At 50.8% G+C, this 24,352-nt stretch overlaps 2 protein-coding genes across 2 annotated transcripts in view; both read right to left on the bottom strand.

Moving 5' to 3' along the window:
* Window positions 1-6,816, bottom strand: part of Lad1 (ladinin 1) — a 14,852-nt gene extending 8,036 nt beyond the window's left edge. The window contains exon 1 of the mRNA XM_028764762.1: window positions 6,398-6,816. Coding sequence (XP_028620595.1) covers window positions 6,398-6,435 — 38 coding nt within the window. The 5' untranslated portion in view covers window positions 6,436-6,816. The remainder of the gene's footprint in view (window positions 1-6,397) is intronic.
* Window positions 6,817-14,308: 7,492 nt separating this feature from the next.
* The window catches only part of Tnni1 (troponin I1, slow skeletal type), an 11,470-nt gene continuing 1,426 nt past the window's right edge, over window positions 14,309-24,352 (bottom strand). The window contains exons 2-9 of the mRNA XM_028764735.1: window positions 22,919-22,948; window positions 22,238-22,241; window positions 20,384-20,425; window positions 19,784-19,915; window positions 17,743-17,832; window positions 16,547-16,723; window positions 15,587-15,696; window positions 14,309-14,679 (exon numbers count right to left, since the gene is read on the bottom strand). Coding sequence (XP_028620568.1) covers window positions 15,589-15,696; window positions 16,547-16,723; window positions 17,743-17,832; window positions 19,784-19,915; window positions 20,384-20,425; window positions 22,238-22,241; window positions 22,919-22,929 — 564 coding nt within the window. The 5' untranslated portion in view covers window positions 22,930-22,948 and the 3' untranslated portion in view covers window positions 14,309-14,679; window positions 15,587-15,588. The remainder of the gene's footprint in view (window positions 14,680-15,586; window positions 15,697-16,546; window positions 16,724-17,742; window positions 17,833-19,783; window positions 19,916-20,383; window positions 20,426-22,237; window positions 22,242-22,918; window positions 22,949-24,352) is intronic.

Raw genomic sequence — 24,352 nt, 5'->3', positions numbered from 1 at the left:
GGAAGGAAGGAAGGAAGGAAGGAAGGAAGGAAGGAAGGAAGGAAGGACTGATTGATTGTATATTGATTCCATGTTGAAATGATCACTTTTGGATCTATTAAAGCAATTGAAACATATTATTTAATTTTTCCCTTTACTTCTTTGACATGGCTACTAGACAACCTAATTTTTCAATGCAGCTCCCGTCTGCACAGCTTGCAGGGATCTAGTTAGATCAGAGTTTCTCCTGGTTGCACTGACATTTTAGCCAGATAATCCCTTGTGAGGAGCTGCCCTGGACTATAAGTACTAAGCAGCAGCCTTAGATGCCAGCAGCTCCCTCCCCACTGTGACAAGCAAATACACTTCCCAGCATTACCAAATAGCCCCTTGGAGTTACAGTACCCCTAATTGAGAACCGCTGTGTGTGCTGGATTTTACTGTGGGAAGAGAACATCTCTGGATGATGGGAACAGGGGAAGGTGACCTTGACAATGCGATCTCTCTTCTTAGTCCTCCACAGACAATAACTGAGGAGTTCCCTCAGAGTTGCTCATCCCATATAGAATCCTTAGCCACTGATGGTAGGGAAAGGGTAGACTCCAAAATCAGACCGAGAGAGATCCACAGTAGACTTTCCCTTCTCAGGGCCTCTCTCAACTTTTAAAGCTGTCTCCTACTTGCCTGGAGCAGCAAGAGGACTCTACATACTCTACACATGCTTTCCTTTCCTGTGATCTTGCATTTGTGGGACTAACTAGACACTTTCAGGTAGTCACACAACCTCCCAGTAATCCATTCATGCAGTCAACCAGCCACCAGGCAATCCAATCAGCCCACGCATCGGCCCTTCTCACCATCTTAATCCACCTGCCCTACCAAGACTCACCTTCCCTCCACCCAAACAACACATAACCACTCAACAGCTCTAAGAACGGCAGCCCTAGTCTGTAACCACGTTTGGGTATTAAGGGGAGTAGGCGTTACATATTTCTTTCTCTTAGAATTCTGTCCCTGAAGAGGCAACTCTTTAAAGGCATGCTGTGTTGGCTTGCAGCTGAAAGAAGGAAATAGAGACAAAACATTCACCAAAGGGAACCTTACTTACATATCTATTACAGTAAGGTTGGACTTAAGTTATAGTTTATTAGCCATACTTATTTATTCCGCTTATGAGGTTTCTCAGAAAGGGGAGTAAGAGTCTTTTTAAAGTGGCCTAGTCAGTTATGTTTTTCTAAAAAAAAAAAAAAAACAAAACAAAAAAACTTCTGGGTGTCAGCAAGAGACAGAAATCAAAACCGCAGGAGGAAGGTGGCTACCTCCATCATTGTAATTATTTCCTATACGCTATTGCAAAACTCACAATTTGTATACAACTGAATTGCATCTAAAATGCATGGGTGGGCCTCTGGTGTCTGCGACCTGGTTTCTAGTCACCTTGCTTTTGGGCAAGTCACTCCCTGTACCTCTTCACTGCTGAAAAAGACAATTACTTTCCCAGGCTAAGTCTCACATCTATACAGCCAACATTCTCTAACCAAATGCTGTCTGAGGCCTACAGGCTGGGCATGATTCTGGGAGCTAAAATACAACAGAAAGAAAATAACATATGTCTCTTTTGAGGCTAGGCAAGTCACATAATAAGCAAGGAAACAAACCCAGAACCCAGCCCATAGGAGAGAAAGACTTGGATGTATAGACTTTGTTCAAGAGGAGGAGCCAATGGTATCATATCTGGTGACACAGGGTCTCAAGAGGAGGTTGTGAGTGCAAGCCCTGGTGTAAGAGCTAGATGCTCAGGGGAAGATGGTAGGCTAGGGACAGCATGCAGAGGAACTACTAAGGAGAAAAAGGACAGAGCAGCGGGCTGTGGAGACCTCTGGTATCTCACATGGTGACCAGCACACAGCAAGTGTCAACAGATGTGGGAGAGCAGGTGTGAATGTCACTATCAGAACACAAGACTCTCCTCTCCTGAGGAAGCAAACCAACTTGATGCAGAAGAATACAAAGAGGAAGCCAGTCGGAGCCCCTGAAGCCAATCTATCCCTGTCTACCTAAGGAAGGGTGTGTCTGCTCATCACACCAAGGAAAGGAGCGACCTTAGAAGAGAACTTTCTGGAATATCCCAATTCAACCATTATGACGGTAACATCAATTCTCCCAGTCATCTCGGTCACAGTTGTATTCCACCTCCATGCAAATGAAAGGAGACCAGGGATTTTTTTCCCTTTGTCCTTGACCATGGATCTTAAATAGGAGTCCCCTGGGCCTTCACATGAGCCCTGTGATCTTTGTATATTTTACAGACCACTCCTTTGTTCATCCCCACAGTGCACATGAACCTACAGTCTCCTAGCCAGGGGGTCTGATGTCCCACTCTCCTCTGCCAACTTCTGGCTTGCAAATAAGGACACTGCTCCTTCTCCCACTCTGCATGCATACTCCCTGCCCCTGTCCTGGATCAGGAATAATGTCTACCCTCCAGAGAGGGCCCATATCCAGAGGAGAGTGAACATTCCCCACCCACACCCAGCAGGGCTAGGCTGGAGCCTCCAGGATTCCTTGACCATGAGCAACACGGTTCTCAGATGCTGCTCATTGCCTTGGGGGAAGCAGGGGCTTTGTTTGCCCTCAACTGGAGCCCTTTGTGCTGTGCCATCAGCCTGACTCCTCAAACATGACTCATGACCAGGTTGGGTGAGAGCTGGCTCCAGAAGTCAGGGCCAGCTGTCAGTGTCTCCAAGACCCCAATACTCATGAAGGGCAATGTGGTCACCAACCCCTGCTCCTCAGAAATCACAGGGCTACCTTCAACTCCTGACACCCAGCAACAGGGAGAGAATGTTATCTCTCATAAGTGAAGATTATTGGCCTCTAAAGGAAGAAATGAACCGACGTGGAGGAGAAGGAAGGACAAAGGTCGGTTCCTGAAATCCTAGTAATAAATCAATTATTGGGGATTTAAAACAGGGCTTGAAATTCAAATATGGCGAAAAACAAATCAAAAAGTAGAAGAACGAAGGCGAATGGGCGAGCAGTAAGGTGTCAGTGCCTACTGCAGCCCCAAAGGCTGGTCTAAGTACTTCACAGATACCACTGATGTTAATCTCTGAGCAAGGTGATGCTACCCAACTCAAATTTGAGAAACCTGAGGCTTTGAGGAGCTCATAACTTTCTGGAGAATGCACAGCTACAGAAAAGAAGGAACCGAGAGCTTCCATCTGTACCCTCTCAAAGCCTGTGCCCTAACCCGAACACCAGGGGCCAGGAAAAAAAAATGCCTTAGCGTCCTGGTCAGGGCATGAGTGCTGGTCCTAAACCAGAGTAGGACAGCTGAGCATTCAGAAGGAAAAAGGGAGCCTAAGCCGGAGCAAAGGGGCAATCAAGCTCAGAGGGCAGCTGGGAGAACAGAGATTTGGGGAAAGCCAGTGACCACGGAGCCCTAGAGCCATGCCCTATGTGGGTCCCACAGGCCCTAATGCAGCCCCGGGATTTGGAAGGTGACACTGAAGCCCAGCCAAGCAGCTCACTAGTCACACCCCTCCACACCCTTTTCTCCATCTCCTGGCCTTCACTGGGGGACACACTTCCCTGTCTGCCTCCAGGTGAGGCTGCTGTTCCTCCCCAGTCCTGATTCACCAACTCCACCCTTTCTCGCGGATGACTAAAGACATAACTGCCCTGTTATACTTAAGAATGGAACCTGTTTCCCCTAGTGGTCACAAAGAGACCTGTTACAGGGCTGACAAGTAGCTAGAGGGACCGTGAAGATGTCCCAGAAGCATTCAGTGGGTCCTGGGGTTCAAAGAGCTGGACATGGGAAAGGGGAGAACAGTGGAAGGACACAAGATGTGGCTGTAATTTTGGGGCAGTCTAGCTCATGAGCAGGCCTCAGGCTCCCCTTCCACACACTGAGGGGCTTTGGTGGGTGGTCCAAAGTCCCTTCTGCCCCAGACTGTCTAAAGAAAGGTATCAGGAGAATCCTTGGGTGGTCCGAAGTCCCTTCTGCCCCAGACTGTCTAAAGAAAGGTATCAGGAGAATCCAGAGAAGCAGGGTATGGGGAGGTGGGGTGGAGGGGTAGGGAGCAGGGGTGGGGAGGGAGCTGTTTAAGGGCCAAGCAAGGAAATGATTAACCAGTGGCCACTTAGTCCCAGGGCTCTGAGGTCCACCCATCACCCCCCACAGACAGGCTGGCATATCCTCACTGGTCACCAGGTCAGCACATGGAGGAAAGGACACGGCTGACCAGGGCAAGCAGCTCCATGCTGCCCCATCCCAGGCCTGCAGCTTCTGAACCTCACAGCTGAGGACAGAGAGCACAGGCTCACCATATCTCTGCCTTGGCTCTAGTTGAGTCCACCGTTGTCACGCCCTCAGCACAGGCCTCCCTAGCTCGGAAGGCTTGGTTGATGGTGACTCACAGCCCTTTCCTTTGGCCCGCTGAGGCTTGTTGCTCACGAAGAGAGTGGAGCAGGAGCGGTCCTGTGCTCCAGGTGCCTCGTCAGGGAGACTGCTGGCAGCAGCTACAACTGCCCACGGGGTTCCATGAAGGCTGGGCCTGGGCAGGGAGGCCAGGCTAGGTCCTATGGTAGCAGGACTGGCTCCCCAGGGCTTCACTACCACTTAGCCTGGACATCCTGTGGGAGCTTGGCCCCACCCCTGCAGCCATGTGAGTCTATGCCCAACTGAGCAGTGGACAAGCTACTTACTATCAGACCTCATTCCCACTAAAAGTCCTAGTGCTCCCAGACAAATCCCCTACACACACACACACACACACACACACACACACAAACACACACACATACCACAGCCAGGCTTTTAGACAAAAAAAAAAATCACAAACACCCTTATCAATCTGGGCACTTCTGAGGAAGTAGGGTCCATTTTGTATTTTTAACCATACACAGAACTAAAGTCTTCAACAACCGTTTAAATGGAGCATCCTGGGAGCAAACCCAGCCACCCATGAACATCTCATCTCTACACAGGCCGTAAACATGCTCCCCCACACAGAGGCTACACAACATGTATTTGAACACACATTCACAGGCATGCATGTGTCCACACCCAGAAACAAAGGCACTCCCGCACCAACCCCATGCACACTGACCCACAGACAGAGTCCAAGGCCTTGCCCCCGCACCGGCTCCACCCTCAGCACATACCTTCCCTGGGGTGTGTCTGACCTCTAAGGCAGCGTGGGCTCCCTTTCCAGAGCACTGGCTCTCACCCTCCTTGGAACTTATCTTTCCCCTTCTCTAAATACGATGGGCCTCTCTGCACTGAGGCTGAGGGACAGCCATACTTCAGAGAAGTGTCCTAAGGCCCTGAGGAGGAAGTCCTCAAACCAAATGATGGGCTTCTGTGACAGACTGAGACTGAAAGACCCTGAAGCCCTCAGGGAGGTCCTGAGGGGCAGCAGCTCTCAGTGTGAGAGATGCCTTGATAGGCGGTGGTACCCATGCTGGGCTGCACCTGCAAACATAGCTCTGACCCCACAAAAGACCTGAAGACCGAAAGCCCACTTGAGAGAAGCCAAAAGGCCAATTTTATCCTAACTGGAGCCTGAGGAATAGAAAGAACAGGGCTTCGGCAGCAGCCTCTGTTACCTTTAGGACAAAGGATGCATTCCAAGTTAGAGATTCAGTGAAAGGAACTGGAAGGAAGGATGCTCATTCCAACACTTCTGGCGAGGGAGGGGCAGCTCCAAGAGGAGGCACAAAGAGAGGGGCGGCCTCCTAGATTCCCACCCCACCTTGGGCTTCTCTGACCCTGGATAGACTATCCAGCAGGCAGAAATGGCAAATATAGTCTCTGACCCATTGAGATTCACAAACACAGATTGTAGCACAATCTAGGATACCATCTTGCCTCCAAGTGACGGTTAGATCCCACTCCAAATGTTGTGCTCAGAATTTGAGCCTCTCTTTGGGATGTTGGGAAGGGAGGGTGCTGCTTTCTCTTCCTCTGATCCTATTCACACACCCTGGTTCTGTTGACTCCATAAGGTGGGGCTAAAGGACACTTCCCAGACCCACTCTAAAACCCTTAACAGAGGCGCAAAAACTCAGGGTCCGCTCAGTAAGTCTTGGGGTAACTCTTGAACTTGCCCAGCCCCCTAAAATGTTCCCTTGCCCTCACAGACAGTGGCACCCTGGGCTGTCCAGGCTGCGGACAAGCCTTGCCCTAAGCCTACTCGTTAAGACTTAAGGAACAGGAAGCTGAGGATCAAGAAGACCACCCACTCTGTCACCTGAGGGAACCAGAGTTTGGTTTCTGTCCCCACTGAAGAGCAACAAGACCAGGATCTCATTTCGTCGGGGAAGCAGGCCCATGTCCGGGAGGGGAGATCCGAAGGGGGCGCAGCTTACCCCCAACCCCGGGCCATCCGGCCCCGGTGGCCGCACTTACCTGGACAGAGCGGACCAGTCCTTTCTGCTGACCGACATGCTGCCGAGCCCCACGGCCGCCGCGTGCCGAGCTCCCTGCTCCGCCGCTCACCTGCGGCCCCTCCCCGCGCCAGGTAGGGTCACATGGCCGCTTATCTCAGCCCGGCTCGGCCCCGCGCTGCCGCTCTCCCATTCGCCGGCCCCGGGAGCGGCCTCTGAGGTGTGGGCGTCCCAGACAAAGCCGCGCTGATCTCCGCCGGGGCGGGTCTCCCGCGCGGCCGCTCTGCGGGACGATCGCACGGAGCTGCGGGCTGCACCCAAGCCGGGGCTAGCGCGGGGTTGCTCTGCTGCCCGGGGCGAGGGCGGGAGACTTCCTGCTCAGAACCAGTTGGACCAGCTCGGCGCCGGCCCGCGTCTTCCCTGGGAGTCGCGGTCCAGAGTGCCAGGGAGTCGGGGAGTGGGGCGGAACCCAAAGATCGGGGTCAGGCTGAGCTCGCTGCCTGGAAATCGACTTAGCCGGCAGAAACCCAAGAGCTGAAAGCCGAGGAGAAAAAGTTAGATCAGGTACCGTAATCTTGGGTGTAGAGTGCCAGCAGCGGTGGAGAAGTGAGGGGCTCCTAGAAAACACCCCAAGGATCAGAAACTACCTCGAAGAGTCGGCTTAGATAAGCAGGCACTGCGTGAGAAGACCAGCCTCTCCTAAAAGGAGCTGAGACAAACTCAAACCCGCCAACGTAGAGTGGACACCGCTATGAAAAACCATATGCGCCAAAAGCACGGTCCTGGCTCCTTGATACCCAACAATGGGCTAAAGGGGCAGGGTGTATAACTCTGCCATGGAAAAGCAGTTTTGCTTTCCCAGGAAGAGGGCCCATACGTAATTCAGATTAATATTGCAATAATCTGAGGCAATTCGAGTACCACCCGTGGGGACCCGTGGGTGAGCGCAGCACCAGCCGCTTTATGCTCGGGAACCTACTTCCTGACTGAGTGCGTAAGGTCAGGTGCCTGGATGGGAAATTGTATCTTCCTTGAAAGATCAGAAATGGAATCAGTAGCTGTTGCGGGCGCTGTTCATGGAAGGCCAGGGTGCTGTCCAGTACACGGGATGGGAAGTCAGAGTCTAGAGATCCACCTGCCTCAGCCTCCTGAAGGCTGGGAATGCTGGAATTAAAAGCAGGAGCCACCACACCGCGCCAAGGGGACTATTTTTGTAATTTATAAAGGAAAGGAAGGAGGGGGGATGCATAATCAAAGGTAACACTGAACAGGTGGTGGGGTTAGCAAGAGCTTTGGAAAGCTGAACTGTGGGCCCAAAAGTGATTGACATGGCTCATGAACGCCTCTCAGCCTGATGTGAGAGGGACTGGGATTCAGGACAAAGATTCCAGAGTCAGGGATTCAGGACAGGGGACAAGGATTACAGAGCTCTTAGGGAGGAAGTTGACCAGAGACCAATAGAAGGTTTCTTGACATTTTGACCTGATGATTCTCCACTTGAGGAGCTGCCTCCAAATGGGCCTCCGTATGGTCAAGCCGGCAGCTGCACTCAACACCCATGTGAATTAAAAGTCTTAAAAAGAGCTGTCCAGTAGATCATTGGCTGTCAGGGAGGGAGCTCAGGAGAGGAGTTGGCACTGTGTGCCCCATAGGCAGGGGTTGAGTGGGGAAGAGGAGGGAGAGAGTTTTCAGCAACATAGAGTTGGAATCTGCATCTGTGTCCTGGCTTTCCAGACACTGAAAACGAATCTCAGAGTCGCCTCAACACTTTGCTGAGCACACTTGTGCTCAGTAGCAGTTTGGAGGACCACACTAATTTGGGAAGAACCTCCATCCTATTGAAGCTGACATTGGGAGTCAGGGTGATGGTAAAACTGATATTCATAGGGTTCTAGGCACTTAGGACCTCTGGTCTCTGGTATCAGGAAAAACAAAACCAAACAAACCAATGAGGGATGGCGCCTCCACACTTGTCAGAGTCGCAGGTGGCTTGTGAAGGGTATGGCTGTCAACGTGACTATGTTCTTCTCCAGCAATTGCATTACTGAACAGGAAACCTCGTGGACATGAACATCAGAAGAGGGGCCCATGAACATCTGAAGAAGCACTGAGAGGAAGCAGAAGCCTAGGAGGGTGAAGAGAGGATGGTACCCTCACCCTTTCATCATTTCTTGGCAGTGAAAATGGACATGCTGCAGATTTTGAGCCAGTGTTGAAAGAGAAAAAGCAAAATGCATGCATTTTTATAAAGCTTGGAGGGAGGTGCAGATCTCAGCAACATGCAGATAAGGAATTCATAAACGTGTAGAAATGTACACAGAGAACCAGAGAGTTATATAGCAGCCCTTTAAGGAATGCCTGAAATCACAGACAATACCAGCCATACCTGTGATAGTTTTCCTATATGTGCTTAAGACAAAGCTTGATTTATAATGTAGTCACAGTACCAGTAGCTAAGAATACAGGGCGGATGGTGGCGATCAGTGATGACGTGTACGCTTAGCACTTATAAACCCCTGGATTCAATCACGTACACAGAAAACAAACAAAGCCTAGTGAGACAGAATGAGTGAGGAGGTCTATGCCTATGATCCCTGACATGGGAGGCAGAAGGAAGAAGGATTGCCAAGGACTAGAGGCCAGCCTAAGCTACATAGTGAGTTCCAGGCCAGCCCAAAATACAGGGGGAAGAGGTGATGGAGACACAATTATAATCACACACTGTGATACAATTGCCAGCTACAGGACATTTGTACTTTGGGGCCATTGAAAAAATGGGAATGACTTTAAAAGAAGAACTGTGATATCACACAGCCTATCTGGGGACAGAGATAGCCACGTGGTTAGCAGACAGAAGCTACACCACATGGATACACAGGACAAGAGATGATTCAGGTACTGGGTAGGATGACACAAGAGTTGGTTACACTACTCAGAAAAGCGTGTGCCTTTCAATGGACAAGTTGCTTATTCCTGGGATTTTTTTTCTCATTTAGCATCTTTGGGTCAGAGTTTACTGAGATTGTGGAAAGCCAAATCTTGGAGAAGGGAGACTCTCGTGAGCACAATATTGAAGACCAAGTTTATTCACCTTTATGGAGAGGAATGCAGTGTTAAGGGGGGTGGGGAAGGGTTTCAAAGTATTTCATGATATCCTAGTTCTGAAAATGAGTGGTTGGGAGCTGAGGAGTGTAGTTCAGTAAGAGCTTGCATGCATGCCAAAGGGTTTAAGCCACAGCAACACAAAGATATAAACTCTCCATACATGGGTGCTTACTTTATAATTCTTTATTTGCACATATGTTTAAATGTGACAATCACACTTCCACAAGGAAAATCCACCAAGGCAGAGCCTGTTGTGACTGGGAAGCTTCTGACCAAGGGGAGAGGTCTTCTGACATTTCCCAGCCAAAGATGAGTCGGAGGTCACCCCTCTTCTTCCCTCTCTTGAGGTTCTGAGGCAACCCACAATAGATAGGCAGGCTCTGGAGTCCCCCAAAACACAAGACTCATAGGGCATCTTTTCCAGGGAGGCTAGAATGGAAATCTGGGGGATCCCCAGTCCCAACAAGCTGTCCTGGACACTCTGACATTTCAGTTCTGGCCCCATTTTCTATCTGCACTATTCAGTACTGGCCTTTGACACTGTTGGAAAAAAGGGGGAAAAAGAAGAAGGAGGAGGCAGCAACAATGCCCACATCCTAAGGACCCCAAGCCAGTGGTCCCCTGGCTTTTAGTTTTAACAACTAGCAATATTTCTTAAATATTCTTAAAATCTGATTGTTGAAGTGGTCTCGCCACTGCCTTAATTTGTGACATAAGAACATTGGTAGCCAGAGTGGTATATGCCTACAACAGCATCAGCTCAGACTATAGGGAAACCTTGTCTTAAAAGACATTAGCAGGCCTGGTGGTGGTGGTGATGGCAGCACACACATGTCTAAATCCCAGCACTCAGGAGCCAGAGGAAAGTGGCTCTCTGCTGAGTTCCAGGCCAGCATGGTCTATAGAGTGAGTTCCAGGACAGCCAAGGATACATAGTGACACCCTGTCTAGGGGGTTAAAAAAAAAGACACATTAGGAAACAATTCCCACAAAAGGCTATTTTCATATTAAAATAACAACGTGGAATCATGTATGCTTTGGGATGAAGGAAAGCCCTTTCCCTGTTTCTTTTTTAGCTGTGGGATCCCCAAATATCTGTGGCATTGGCTCTTCAGCAGAGCACAGCAGAGGGGCTAGGGTCACAAACAGCCATTTGAGAGGACATCCTTTGGGAACACTGGCACCAAGCCACACAGTGTGTGTACCCCCACTGACCAGTGACACCCAGCTCCCTGTGGTGTACCACATAACCCTGCTCACTCTGTCTCTAAGCAACCATGGCATACACAGGGTTTCCCCTCCAGGCCTTCAAGTTGAAACACCTGCCTGTCACCCAGGGGAGGCATACCTTCCCTGAACCCAAAGCAAAGGGCAAGGCTTGCCCAACCTGTACTGACTCTACCAGTGAGGGAGGCTAGCACTGGAATCAGGTGGGGTCCTGAGATAGGCAGGCTTCTCAGAGTCCAGACTCACAATGTTCTCCTTGGTTCAGTTTTCTGAGTAGACTGGAGACAGGGGACCTGTGTCCTAGTCCTTTGTAACCTTGAGTAAATCACTCTCTTTCTGAATGCTTCCAAAGACTGACTGCAGCACTCGGTGCCAGTGCTGTGTGCCTTGGTCTCTCTGGCTGGGGCCACAAGCCAGCTTGGATATATACCCTGGGAGTAAGGAACCCCCTCCCCTGTCTCTCCCTGCAGTCCAGGCCCTGTGGGCTGGCAAACATTTTGAGGAAAGAGAACCCTGAGGGGGTCAGGAGAGGAAGCTGCCATCTGCCCTGGTCCCAGAGACCTGTCCCAGACTTCAGTAGCTTGGTCACCCACCTGGAACAAAACTGCCCCCATGGCTGCCCAGCCCGGAGCCCTGTGGGGGGTGTGACTCACTTCGCGGGGGGCCATTGTGGCTAACGTTTAACTTGGCCCCTCCTTCAGAATGACACTTTAGCCCCAAAAGCTCTTGAGCACAGGGTTGCCCTGAGTGTACCAGTCGCTGAGACTCAGACACAACACTGGGCTTGGGGCCTTGGGGCCAGTGGGGACAGGGCACCTCACAAGAGATGGGGAAGACACTAGCTGAGAACTCTAAGACAGGCAGGGTGGTGCAAGTGGCACCCTGCCCTGGTCGGTCCTAACCAGGAGGGAGGGACATCGTGCCATCTTCAGCTGCAGAGAGAGGCTTGCCCACACAGCCGTTGTGGGTTTGTTCACAGCAGACATTTTCCCCTCTGTCCTCAGCTAGATCCCACCATTGAAGAATACTTCACCTGTGCCTTTGTGGATCTATCCTGCCTCTCTCACAATGGCTTCCCCTTTGGTGAGGATATAGGGACTCCTTGGTGTACAGACAGGACCCTAGTGGGGTACCTCTTGATCAGTAGCTAGTTGGGCTCTGTTGAAACAAGACTTTCTAGAAAAAAAGTAGCCCCTATGGCAGAAGGAAGTGGGGTCCCCTGGGAAGCTCTCAGCTGTCGTCTCTGGCCCTTACATCCTAGTGTCCTAAACTCTCCCGGACTCCGTTCCTAGAGATCTACCTCCAAGCTTTTCTGAGAATGTGTGACAAATTCTGATAAAACATTTGGCGTGTACATTTGTCATTGTTATTACTGTCAATAGTGAATGGGAGTCTGGGCCCTGACAGACTTCCTCAGCTAAGTTCAGCCTCACTCCTTGCTTTGTGACTATGGGAAGTCTCTAGAATGTTGTCCTTCCATACTTCCCTATAGCACGGATGGTGATAGTGCTGTCTCACAGGGCAGATGTGAAGGTTAAACGACTATAGTATCTAAAGCAGTGCCTGGCACATGGTCACATGCTATGTGTGGGAGCTGCCAATCAATGGAGGCCCAAGGCTAGCTCCTGTTTTATAGCTAGATCCAGTCATGTGGACTGTGGACCTCCATGCAGAATCAAGACTCTACAAACACCACACGTTCCACCCCGGGCCCAGCCCTGGGCTACCACAAAGAGCCCTTCACAGAGTCCTTCCAGTGCTGAAGCCTACCTTCTCCTGGCCGTGCTCAGCCTTCCCCAGATAAGTGTGGGTATCTGAGCACTAGTCCATCCTCAAGGAGATGGCTCAGGGCATCGAAGCAGAAGAATGGGGCTGGTGACCTCCTAGAGTTCTCTGCACAGGTCCTCTGCCCTTTCCCAGAGGGCCATAGGCTTGGGTGTGCTGAGGGCCCCACCCCTACCTCCCAGCAACCCTTGTATACCAAGTTTGCTTTGAGTCAGGATTGGGGCTGGTCATCCACCTCTGCAAGGGCAGGGTGGAGACCCCAATCCCTAGGTTAACAGTCTCCTGGCAGACTGCGCTTTGCCTCAGGAACTTAAGGCCAGGTTCTATCAAAGGGCTGGTGAGAGACAAAACACTGGGACATGCTTTGGAGCCCAGCCAGCTAGGAGGAAGGAGCCCGTGAGGCAGGGAAGGGTGGGTTTCTTGGCTGCCCAGGCATGAAACCTCACCCTATGCTCTGTGGCATGAACCAGCCCTGTCAGGTTCCCCATCACTCTCTCTCTCTCTCTCTCTCTCTCTCTCTCTCTCTCTCTCTCTCTCTCTCTCTTCCTCTGTGTGTGTGTGTATGTATGACCGCAGGCATGTGTGCGTGGTAGGCATGCTCTTTGCACACCTCTGACTCTACTAACGTGCTTGTAGCAAAAACCCTGTGCTAGGTGCTGCCTTTCCTAATGCACCCCAAGATGCTTGTCCCCACTGCCACAGGCAGGCTGAGCAGGCCTGCCCCAGACCTGTACCAACACTGCACTTTGCACCAGCCTTTGGAATTCATGACAGATAATGTGTGGAGACCAGAGGGTAGAGAGGGGTAATTCCAGGGGCAGGTACAAGAGTCTGCTTAGGCAACTCAGCCTCTGCTGGGACTAGTCCTGGGGACCAGTCACTTTCCAGATGGCTCAGGAACTGCCATTGACATCACCCTAAAAAGCTAAGTTCCATCTGGCCCTGAATTTTGCTCTCTGCTTCTTTAAGGTGTGTGGGGGGGTGCAACTCGAAGACACAGGACTGCCCCCATCCCATCTCCTGGTTTAAATCCCTTTCAGGTTTTGGGCCCAAATATTAATGAGATAGAAAAAGGAATTGGCCCAAATGTCTGACCATTGGGTGGACTGGTCACCTTGCAGGAAGAATGAGCCTTGAGGGTGTTTGACTCTGACAGGAGTGTCAGGGGAGACTGGGGTCCCTGACACACTACTGCCCTTTGGGACAGGACAGAAAGTCCCATGCAGTGGCCTCAGAAAATGCTCCTCCCTCTGCCTCTGATGTCTCCAGTAAGAGAGGAAGTAATCTGGAGGTGCAGGGAGCAAGGATTTAGGACCTGAGCAGCCATGGCCAGAGTTGAGGGTGGAAGCCTCCTGGTGGCCAGATGTGGAACTCCAGTATGACCCTCCTGAGAGACAGGAGTGTAAAGAAACTCATGTCCTGGGCCCTGCAGACCAGATGAGAGCACGTAAGTACCTTGACCTCTTGACCCACAACAGTTAGGTTCGTGCGAAGGCACCAGCTGGCCCGTGTTTGTGGAGCCTAAGGAGACCAGGTGTGGTGTGTTACTCAACAGGACTCCTCTCTGACAGCTGGAGTCTGAGGGTAGGACTCAGTGGTCCTCTGAGATGTGGGCTTTGGGTGATGAGAGTCTGTGATGTCATTGTGCCTTGGAAGGAAGATTCATTTGGGGGCATGGTAGTAAGCAGCCACCAAACCTCTAGCCTTCTAGTCTGATCTTAAACACCTCTGCCTGGAGACTGAAGTCCTCAGATCGCTTTCCACACACTCCTCATCTTTACTTTCTCCTGAGCGCTAACAACAGAGTTACAGGAACCATTGGGAACCGGGATTTTTTAATGGAGAACTTGGGAGCACTGCAGGTAGCAACAAAAACGGAGGGAAGCAATGCGGGGCTGCTGGGAAGGCGTTCTCTCTGCCTCCATCCTCAGCCTAGGGCCCCTGTGGTGGCTGGATAACCCCAGCATGCCCGGTGGGTACCATAAGCCCACACTGCTGGGATGAGGTCTCGGGCACTGGCATCTGTCTTCCCCTTTGTGTGTTACTTCATCCTGGCTCCAAAGGTGGGCACACGGGCTGGAGGGAGGCAGGGCATCGTAGGGATGCTCCAGGCATGGGCAGAAAGATAGGTGAATGGGGCTGGAAGGAGGCCAAAGCATGACCCAGAGTGCCATACAGAAAGCCGACCTGTCAGGACAAAAGAGGAGACGCTATCAGATAGATCCCAGTGATGCGTGCTGTTTAGGTACCCTGATTGACACACAGCACACACAATCCCCATAGTCCCTGGGGCTTCTCCCTAGTACCACCCATGGGGCTTAGCAGCTCTGTCCAAAGCCCAAGCTCCCTCTCCCTCCAGCACCTTTCCTCCAGCCTGTCCTGGCCATCTTCCAGACCAGTTCCCTCCCACAGCTGACCTTTGCACCCTCAGCCCTTCCCCTTCGTGTGTGAACCCTCACCTATCACTAGCTGACATCTGCTCTGTGAAGAAGTTGGCTCTGTGCTGCCTGTAGACCTGGCTATTACACTGCCCCTCCTAGGGCCCACAGCAGGGCTTTTATGGCCCAATTCCAGGGCTTCAGCAGTTCCTGGCAGTTCCTGCAGCTATTTCTCTGGAGGGTGGGAGGGTTGAATTTCTCTTAAATGCTGTTTCCCTGGGAACAGTGACTGGGGATGCTTCTTTGAGGGTGTGGAAGCAAAGGATATCACCAAGTGACAAGTGAAAGAAAGGCCTGAGATTCTTGGAAGGTTAGAGCTGGAGGGACCTTGGGGATCATCTAGCCTTGTATTCTCAGACACTTGCCTATCTCAGGATCCTCTAGGGTCCCCTAACCCCATGGTTCTGTCATTTGCAACCAGGAGCACATAGATGCTGCCAGTCCCAGGACCACTGGTCACATACAAGCCAAGTTTTATTGATGAGGGGACAAAAGAGATCTGACCTAGACATGCTCTGCCCAGTGTCTGAAGGTACTGGAGTAGGCGTGAACCCCAGAGAGTTGACCCCTAGGAGTTCTGTACATTGGGTTCGCCTCCCATCTCTTCTGAGTGCCCTGGGGACTCTGAGGGGCCCCAAGAAGAAGACTCTAGGCACCTCTACTGGGAGGTCGGGGACTTGGCCGCATCGAACATCTTCTTGCGACCTTCCATGCCAGACATGGCCTCCACATTCTTCCTCCAGTCTCCCACCTCCACTGGCCGCTCCTGTGGGCAATCCACAAACATGTCAGAATCTCACCAGGCCACAGGGGCAACAAAGCAACCCCCCCCATCCCCCAAGCTCAAGAGAAAGTGGATGGGAGAAAATCTACCTCCTCGGAGAGATAAGAAATCCTGACGCCCCTGCCCAGCACGTGATAAAAAATGAGTAGGCCAGACAGGAGCACAGACTGAGGCTGTGTGGATGGGAGGTTCTAGGTAACTGCCATGGGGTCACAAAGCTGGTTCCCAGTTATGACAGGCCAACCTCTCCTCTAAGCCCCATGCCACCCTCCTGGGTGACACCCTGCAGTTCAAGGTCACCTCCTCCAAGAAGCCTCTCCTGTTTCATTTAACTTGCATTCAATTTTGTCAGCATACTACCTGGCCTGTTTATCTTTATCTTTATTAAGCTCCCTGGGCCAGAGAGATTGCTCTCTTGCCTGAGTTCTCACAGCCTGTCAGCTCTGGACATGAGGGCAACAAACTCTGTGAGGCCAACAAACTTGAAGTAGTTGTTTGCTAGGCAAGTAACTGAACTCAGTTCTCCAATTTCTATACACTCATGTTCCTAGAACCACACTGAGAAGCTGACATGACAGGGGGAATGGTAGCCCCTTAACTGGTATGAGAAGCAAGTTTGAATTTCCCAGTCATCCTTTCTCGTGCCCCATTGTCCTCACAGACTGGAAGCAGACAGTCTTCTCTCTTCTGACACTGGCCTCCTAGGGGGTTCTAGAATATCCTGATTCACACACTGACTAGAGAGCCTCAGGCCGTGGAAGGCTGTGTGAGAAGTGTTAGGTAAAGGTCAGTAGGCTGTCAGTCCCCTCAGTCTGAGGAGAGTGGCCCTCACCTTTTCTGTGTCTTCTTTCTTCACAGACTTGAGGTTGGCCCTCAGATCCATGGACACCTTGTGCTTGGAGCCCAGTAGGGCTCGGAGCATGGCATCGGCCGAGACACGGACCCGGCGCAGGGGAGGACGCTTGAACTTCCCACGGAGGTCTAGCACCTTCAGCTTCAGGTCCTTGATCTGTAGGAGCGAAGGAGCCAGGCTTGATGGCAGGAATGCTGGACCTAGAGCTCTCTTCCTGAGGATCTAACTACCAGGCTTCCAGCTAGAACCATCCTACAAGTCCTCTAGGCTCCAGGTTAGACCATCTGAGGTGCTGAAATTCTCCTATCCTTTTCCAAGGATACTACATATGCTAAATGTGCTAGATGAACTTTTAATGAAGCCCACTAGTTAACCTCACCCCTCCCCATCACCAACCCTCGAACAAACGAAAAGCCAAAAAACCTTTACTCCCATTTGGAAGCCTTGTGTGGAGCGTGAACTGCTTTCTCTGTTCCTCCATCTTTGCTCTTGCTACTCAATCCTGCCCAGGGGGCCTGCACAGCAGCTGAGCCTTGATTGACACAGCAGGTAGAGGAGCCCTAAATCCTACACCCTGATAATCCCAGGGTGGGGTCTACCAGGGAGTTCACCGGAGCCTAATGGCATCACACAGCATCCTGGCAAGCAGTGTAGAGTAGGGAAGTGCACGCTCACCTTGGGCCAATCAATGCTCAGAAGCAGCCCATGGCTGGTCCCCAGGATGAAGGACTGAGTCCTGGAGCGGGAACCAGAGTGCAGCGTACATACTGGGACCCCCATTTTGTGACCTGAGCCAAGCAAGTTCTTAGCCTTTGTGATGTCCTCATTTGTCAGGGTCAGGTAATAGCCTCCATGTCACCCACAGGCATGTAGGGAGGATCAAAGGATTCAACACACTTGAAAGCCCTTCGCAAACATAAGATGTCATTAACAGACATCTGATTACTTGTGTGGGTGAGGGAAGCCGGCAGCTTCTGAAGCGCTCACGAGGCAGGTGGGGAGGAAGTTTGCTCTTTTCGTGTGTTGCTCGCCTTCCTGCCCATCTCCAGGCCTATGGTGTTAGGGTGGAAAACTAGAGCTGCATGCTGAGAGGCTGCCTCCCAGGCCCCACTGGCCACGCCAATGCCCACCCCAGCCAGCCCAGGCTGTCTCATCCCGACCCCTCCAGGGCTTACCTCTCTCGTGTTGTGGAGGCATTTGGCTTCAATATCATAGCGCTCCTCATCCACCACCTCCACCTTGGCATGGAGCTCTCGGCACAAGTCCTGAGGAGTAGATGGTATGAGAGTGGAGAAGAGGGGGAAGGGCCGCCGGGTCCAGCCTCCCTTTTCTGTCTGTACACTGAGCAGGCTTAGCCCTACGACCATTGCTTTGTCTGCGCTGTAATCCCAACAGGAGCAGCCTCTGCATTAGCTTCAAAGTTGTCACTATTAAGGCAACAACTCAAAATATAAACCTTGCTTTCCCTCTCCTCTATGGCTTGGTTTCTGTCTCTAACAATTTTTTTTAAGGTTGTATCACTATGTAGCCCAGGCTGTCCTGAAAGCCTTGTCATTGAGGGTTCCTAGGCACAAACTCATAATCTTCACACATATGAATTCATAGACATAGGACATACAAGGCCCACACTGATTCAAACCAGACAAAATCCCAGCGCAGAGAAGGGGAAGAGGACACAAAGGACACAAAGTCCCACCCCTAACCAAAGCGCTATCTGCAGATAGTAACTGCTGGGAAAGGGGAAAGCAGCTTTCTCCAATGGAGTATCCCTGGGTTTATGGAGTTCCGTGCCCGGGAGCAGACAGCCAACACAAAACAAACTCCATGTCTCCATGTTTCTTCTGTTTTGATTGGCTTTTTTATTTTTGTTTTTGTCTTATTGTTCCCCCACCCCATCCCACCCCCACCTCTCTCTCTCCAGGGTCTCACTGTGTAGTTCTCTCCTGGCTCACTCTGTAGACCAGGCTGGTCTCGAACTCACAGAGATCCACCTGCCTCTGCCTCCAGGGTGCTGGAATTAAAGGTGAACACCACCACACCCAACCTGATTTTCTTGCTTGCTTGCTTGTTTCTGGTTTAATTTTCATGTTTTTGGTTTTTGTTGTTTTTCTTGTTTGTTTGTTTGTTTGTTTGTTTTTTAAAGATTTATTTACTTTATTTATATGAGTACACTGTCTTCAGGCACACCAGAAGAGGGAATCAGATCCCCTTACAGATGGTTGTAAGCCACTAAGTGGTTGCTGGGAATTGAACTCAGGACCTCTGGAAGAACACTCAGTGCTCTTAACCGGTTGCTAAGCCATCTCTCCAGCCCTTGGGCTTTTTGTTTTGTTTTGGTTTGGTTTGGTTTTTTTTTTTGTTTTTGTTTTTGTTTTTTTTTTTTCTGAGAGAAAGAACAAAAAGTTAGGTGGGCAGGGAGTTGAGAAGAATCTGAGACGAGTTGGAGGAGGGAAAACAGATCAAAATACATTGTATAAAACTGTTTTAATTAAAAAGTGTTTTTAATTCACAACCCTCCAACCTCTAGCCCTGAGTATTGGGATTACAGGCACATGCTTCTGCATCAGGCTCACAGTTATTTTCTTAAAAAAAAAAATAGTTTTATAAAAGTAAAATAGCTACTGCCATGGGAGACATGGACATATTTTCATCTTTCCTCTGAAGTCACTGGCATTAAAACAACTACTAACAGTTTAAAAAACAGCAAAGTGTTGGGACTGGAGAGCTGACTCAGAGGTTTCAGAGCACTGGCTGTTCTTCCAGAGGACCAGGGTTCAAATCCCAACAACCACATGAACGCTCACAACTGTCTATAACTCCAAGATCTGACACCTTCACACAGACGCACATGCAGGCAAAATACAAATGCCCACAAAATGGAAATAAATTATCTTTAAAATTAAAAAAAAAAGACTCATCTTAAAAAGGGGGACGAATCTTTGCAGGAATGGGCCTTCTGAAATCCTGCCATCTTCCAGGCCATACAATACCATAGTACCACCTGATGGGAAGCCAGTCCCTGGTTCTACCCAATTAAGTCCATTCTCCTCTCTGGGGATGGAAGTCCCCTCTCAAGTCTGTAAAATGTCATCACTTCATGTGCAGTTGTGAGACTGGTGTGGTCGCACCTTGTAAGTTAGAGCTCTTTGTTAGTTCAGGATCTACCGAGGGCCCCTTACATGAAGCACGGAGCTCAGCCCAGCCTGTCAGGCTTACCTGAAGGGCGCTGAGGGACAGACCGCGGGTCTGCAGCGTAGGGATGCGCTCTGAGAGATACCGCACCTTCTCAGCCTCTCGCTCCTCATGTTCCTGCTCCCAGCATTCCTTGGCCTTGGCTAGCATCAGGCTCTGAAAAGGACAAAGCCACTGAGCCAAGGTTGGTTCCTCATGATCCATACCCATCTCAGACTGAGGGGAAAGATGCCCTAGACTAGGCTGGGTCTGAGGCCATTGTTCAGTGTGGCAGAGCTGCCCCAGGCCTTGTGTAGGTCACATGGCATTCCTTAGCCCCAGAGCTTGTTTATCTACAGTCTCCCTTTTCCCTCCCTTTTGTCCCACGGAGCTCCAGAGAATGAAACATACCAAAATAAACTACATCTCTTCCGCTCCCTCCACCAAGGAGTCCCATCCCAGGTTAGTTCCTGTTGTCTCATAAGTACCCAGGAGGGGCAAGATACAACACTGGTCACCCGTCAGCTTTGGCACTGGCCAGAGCTTCTTCCTTTACTCTTGGTCTCTCTCCTTGCTGCCCCTGCCCTCGGCATCCCTTAGATTCTGCACAGCTGCCCCCTCCAGCTCACATGGGACCAGGCTCACCTTCAGCATGAGTTTACGGGAGGCAGTGATCTTGGATTTCCTCTGGGGATGAGAAAGAGAGGCCAGTGGTAAGGCAGAGGCTATAAAACTGGATTCTTCATCACTACCCAGAATCCTCTGCTCACTTTCGGGCCTTTAAAGCTCATCTTTGCGACTGAACCCGTCAGGTTGAGAGAACACTGCTACTTTGACCTAGGGGCTGAAGCCCCACCTTCCAGTCCTTACTCTGCTGCTGATATGATCCTGCAGGAGACTGCAGAAGTGCCTCCCACAGGAACTTCCTCATCTGCGGAGGAGCACACTGACAGCTGTACTCAGTCCATAGCTCCCGCAAGAACAAATGAGGGCACAGATGTGCAACCTTCATGAGAAGCCTAAAACAGACGTAGGCTTTAGGACTCCAGGTGATAATGCAGCTGCATCTGGATGTTCTTTCCTGCCAGAGATACATACTGCATGTGTCCCAGAGAAGTGAAGTATGTTTGTGTGGATGTCAAAACTACTTCACACGTCACCTTCACCCACATAAATCTCTAGGATACAAAAAGACACTGCTATGTATTCTAGCCAAAACGAGCAGGCAACTTCTTGATGGCCAAATAGATATGCTTTAACAACTCTTAGTAAGTCTCCTCCAAGGCCAGGCATGGTGGATCATATGTGCAACCTCAGCAGTCTGGAAGCTAAGACTCACATGTTGAAGGCCATCATGGAAGGTCATAGGCGACATGAAAGAACCTATCAAAAACGATGTTTCATGTCTTAGCTCTGTGACAGTGTCCCCCAGCATGGTGAAGGTAACAGGGACACCTCACTGCTGACTAATGGGCTCATGAGGTTTGAGAGCCCTTGAGTCTCTCCTGGGTTTCTCTTTGCTGCTCCTGTTGAGCAGCCTGCCTATTTGAGGTGTGATCAGCCCTGGGAGAGCACAGCTACAGTCTGTTTCTGCAGTGTGTCAGGTACACATGGTGAGGCTTTGTGGGAGTGACTGGGAGAGGCAATGAGTGAGCTTCAGCATACTGAGCACATGACTCCCAGTCTACTCACGGTGCCTTATCTTTTTATCTTTGAAAGCCTACACTCCAGGTAATGAGAGAAACAGCCAGTTACTGTGGCCATGACAGCGCCGGGTTCACCCTCCCAGATACTCCATGGAGAATGGCCTGCCTCTCTCTCTCTCTCTCTCTCTCTCAACACTCACTGAATACATGGTCTCTTCATCTAAACAGTGGTCCCCAGGGATTCACTTGGATAGGAGTCTCATCAAAACTGAAGGACTCCTACGGTCACTGGAAAATGCTATATTTGCTTCTCACTAAGACTTTCCAGGCCAAGTGTCCCCTCTATCAGTGACATCACCTCTCCACTTGAGCCAGCACACCAACTTTCCTTCAGCTCTCACCCCGGACCACAAGCAGGCTGTGTTCTCTGCAGCCTGAAGAAATCTGGATTGCAGAGTGTCCAGAGTCAGAGTGACCACAGTCCTAAGGGGAACCCAAGGACACACCTACATTCCTTCCTCAGTGTTCAGTCGTAGCCTTCACCTTTCAGATATACTTTTGCATGGCATCAGCTTTATAAGAGGCAGAATGAAGCCCCCGGGGATACAGGAGCTTTGAGGAAAGTGGAGGGGACAACTTTTGCTTGCGGTCCCAGCCACATGTGAGGGGCATCCTGGGAGCCCTGCACCTGTGCACATGGCGTCTCTATTCTTTGCTTCTCTTCTCCTGGGAGTTTTCTCAGTCATTCCCATTCCAATCTTGGCTTTGACCCAGTCTCCTCCCTTCCTCAAGCCCACCCCATCTTCATCAGTTAGAAGAACTAACCAGTAGAGAAACCCCAAACACCACTCACCTCGCTTTAAACATCCATCATGGGAGGAACCGGAAGAAAGAGCAGAAAGAACATAGAGTGAGTGGGAACAAAATACAAGACATGGGCAGCAAGAGAACCAAGCAGATCTGCTTCCGGGGAGGGGACAGGTGACAACAACATGTCTGAAAGGCACCAACCATGGGAGAGGGGAACCACTTCAGTGTTTCAGCAAACAAGGAGGAAAAACTCAACCACCTTCTGGGCTACTTCTCATTCCTTTTGGGACATGTTGGTCATTCAAAGTTGTAGGGGAATCTAGTGTAAGCTTTGACAGAAGGCCACAATTAATGCAAAAGCTTCCATCGCTGGGCATGTAGTCCCAGAGCTCCATTCATCCGTCATGTCCATGTGATGTCGTAGCCTAGTCTGTTCGGTTCATTGATCAGTATTGACAAGCTAACTCTGAAGCATAGGCCAAACAAACATGTCCTCCAAACACACTCCCTCTTGGGAATGAGTTCTGCTCAGCTGAGGGAGGTCCTGGACACTTTCAGGAAACAGTCAGAGCTGGCCAGGCACTAAGGCTCATCCTTATCTCAGGCGCTTCTGTTGAGAGTAGCTTAGGAGAGGGGTGAGCCAGGCTGTCCTCAGCTATAAGGCTTAAGTCTGTGGTGAAGGACTAGCCTCCCAGGAGCCCTGTATGCAAAGGAAACAACTTACACTTCCGGCATGGTGGTAGCAAGGCAGCACCTAGAGGAGACAGAGGAATCATTAATGGAGCCGCTGTCCATCCTGCTGTGAACCCCCAGTAGATGTGGGGAATTGAACAGCAGGAAGACTTCAACACAGTAGTAGGTTAACCAATGACTATGAAGACAACATCCCCCTAAGACCTTGGAAAGCCTAAAACATTTATAACTGGCTATTTCCAGAGAAATCCTGCTGACTCAGGTGCAGACCAGAACAGAATCTGTAGACAATGTGTTTGGAAAAGTGAGGATGGGCCAGGATCCGGAGAGCCTTGAACACGAAGCTGGATTCAGACTTCACCTGTGGATTAGGACTCAGAGAAGGGGCAAGAGGAACAGAACAGAATGGAAACTGATGTGCAGCTGCCTGCCTGGTGGCCCAACTCCAGAGGTGCCATTCAATAGTGCCCAGCAGCCCCAGGCAGGTGGCAGGGAGCCCTGAGTAGAGGCTAAGCCAAGAGGGGAAAAAAATCTAGTGTGCCTTCATTCTCTTCTGGCTGCAGCTGCAGCTGCTTGCTGCTTGCTGTTTCTTCTCCTCTTCCTCCTTCTTCTCCTCTTCCTCCTCCTCCTCCTCTTTCTTCTTCTTCCTCTTCTTTTTCCCCTTCCTCTTCCTCCTCTTCCTCTTCTTCCCCTTCATCCTCCTCTGCCTCTTCTTCCTCCTCTTCCTCTTTTTTTTCTTTCTTTTTTCTTTTTTTTTTTGGTTTTTGGCTTTTTGAGACAGGTTTTTCTGTGTAGCTCTGACTGTCCTGGAACTCACTCTACAGACCAGGCTGGCCTTGAACTCTTGCCTCAGAGGTCCTCCTACCTCTGCCTCTCAAGATTAAATCTCAAGATTAAAGATGTGAGTCACCACCACCACCCAACTAGTAGTGTGCTTAATATTAGGCCTTGGACCTTTTATTCAAACCAGAGCTCACTTGGAAGCAAAGCAGGTTCAACCACTAAATAACAACGACACTGGTTAAAGAAACCAGCACAGCAGTCCAGGAGCCTCTAAGAGAGCAGAGCTACGGAGCAGTGAGAAGCCTTCACAGGCTGTCTCTGGGCAGGCCACCCTCAGGAGTCCTCACAGGCTGTCCCTGGGCAGGCCACCCTCAGGAGTCCTCACAGGCTGTCCCTGGGCAGGCCACCCTCAGGAGTCCTCACAGGCTGTCCCTGGGCAGCCCACCCTCAGGAGTTCTGACAGGCTGTCCCTGGGCAGGCCACCCTCAGGAGTCCTGAAGACTATAGAGACTACAGGCCTGCCTTGCCCTCTCGTCTGGACCTTGACAGGGTGGGTAGGTGGGGAACTGAGGAAATGACTGAGCTGAAGCTCAGGGAAGCCGGAGCATCCAGGCTGGGGACAGATGTGTGGTGTGGGTCAGGAGGCCTGAGACGGGTGATAAAGTGAAGAGTCGGAGCGGCA

This window comes from Grammomys surdaster, unplaced genomic scaffold (assembly GCF_004785775.1).
Source record: "Grammomys surdaster isolate TR1022 unplaced genomic scaffold, NIH_TR_1.0 145, whole genome shotgun sequence".
Lineage (NCBI taxonomy): Eukaryota > Metazoa > Chordata > Mammalia > Rodentia > Muridae > Grammomys > Grammomys surdaster.
This window is presented reverse-complemented; position numbering and strand designations above follow the sequence as displayed.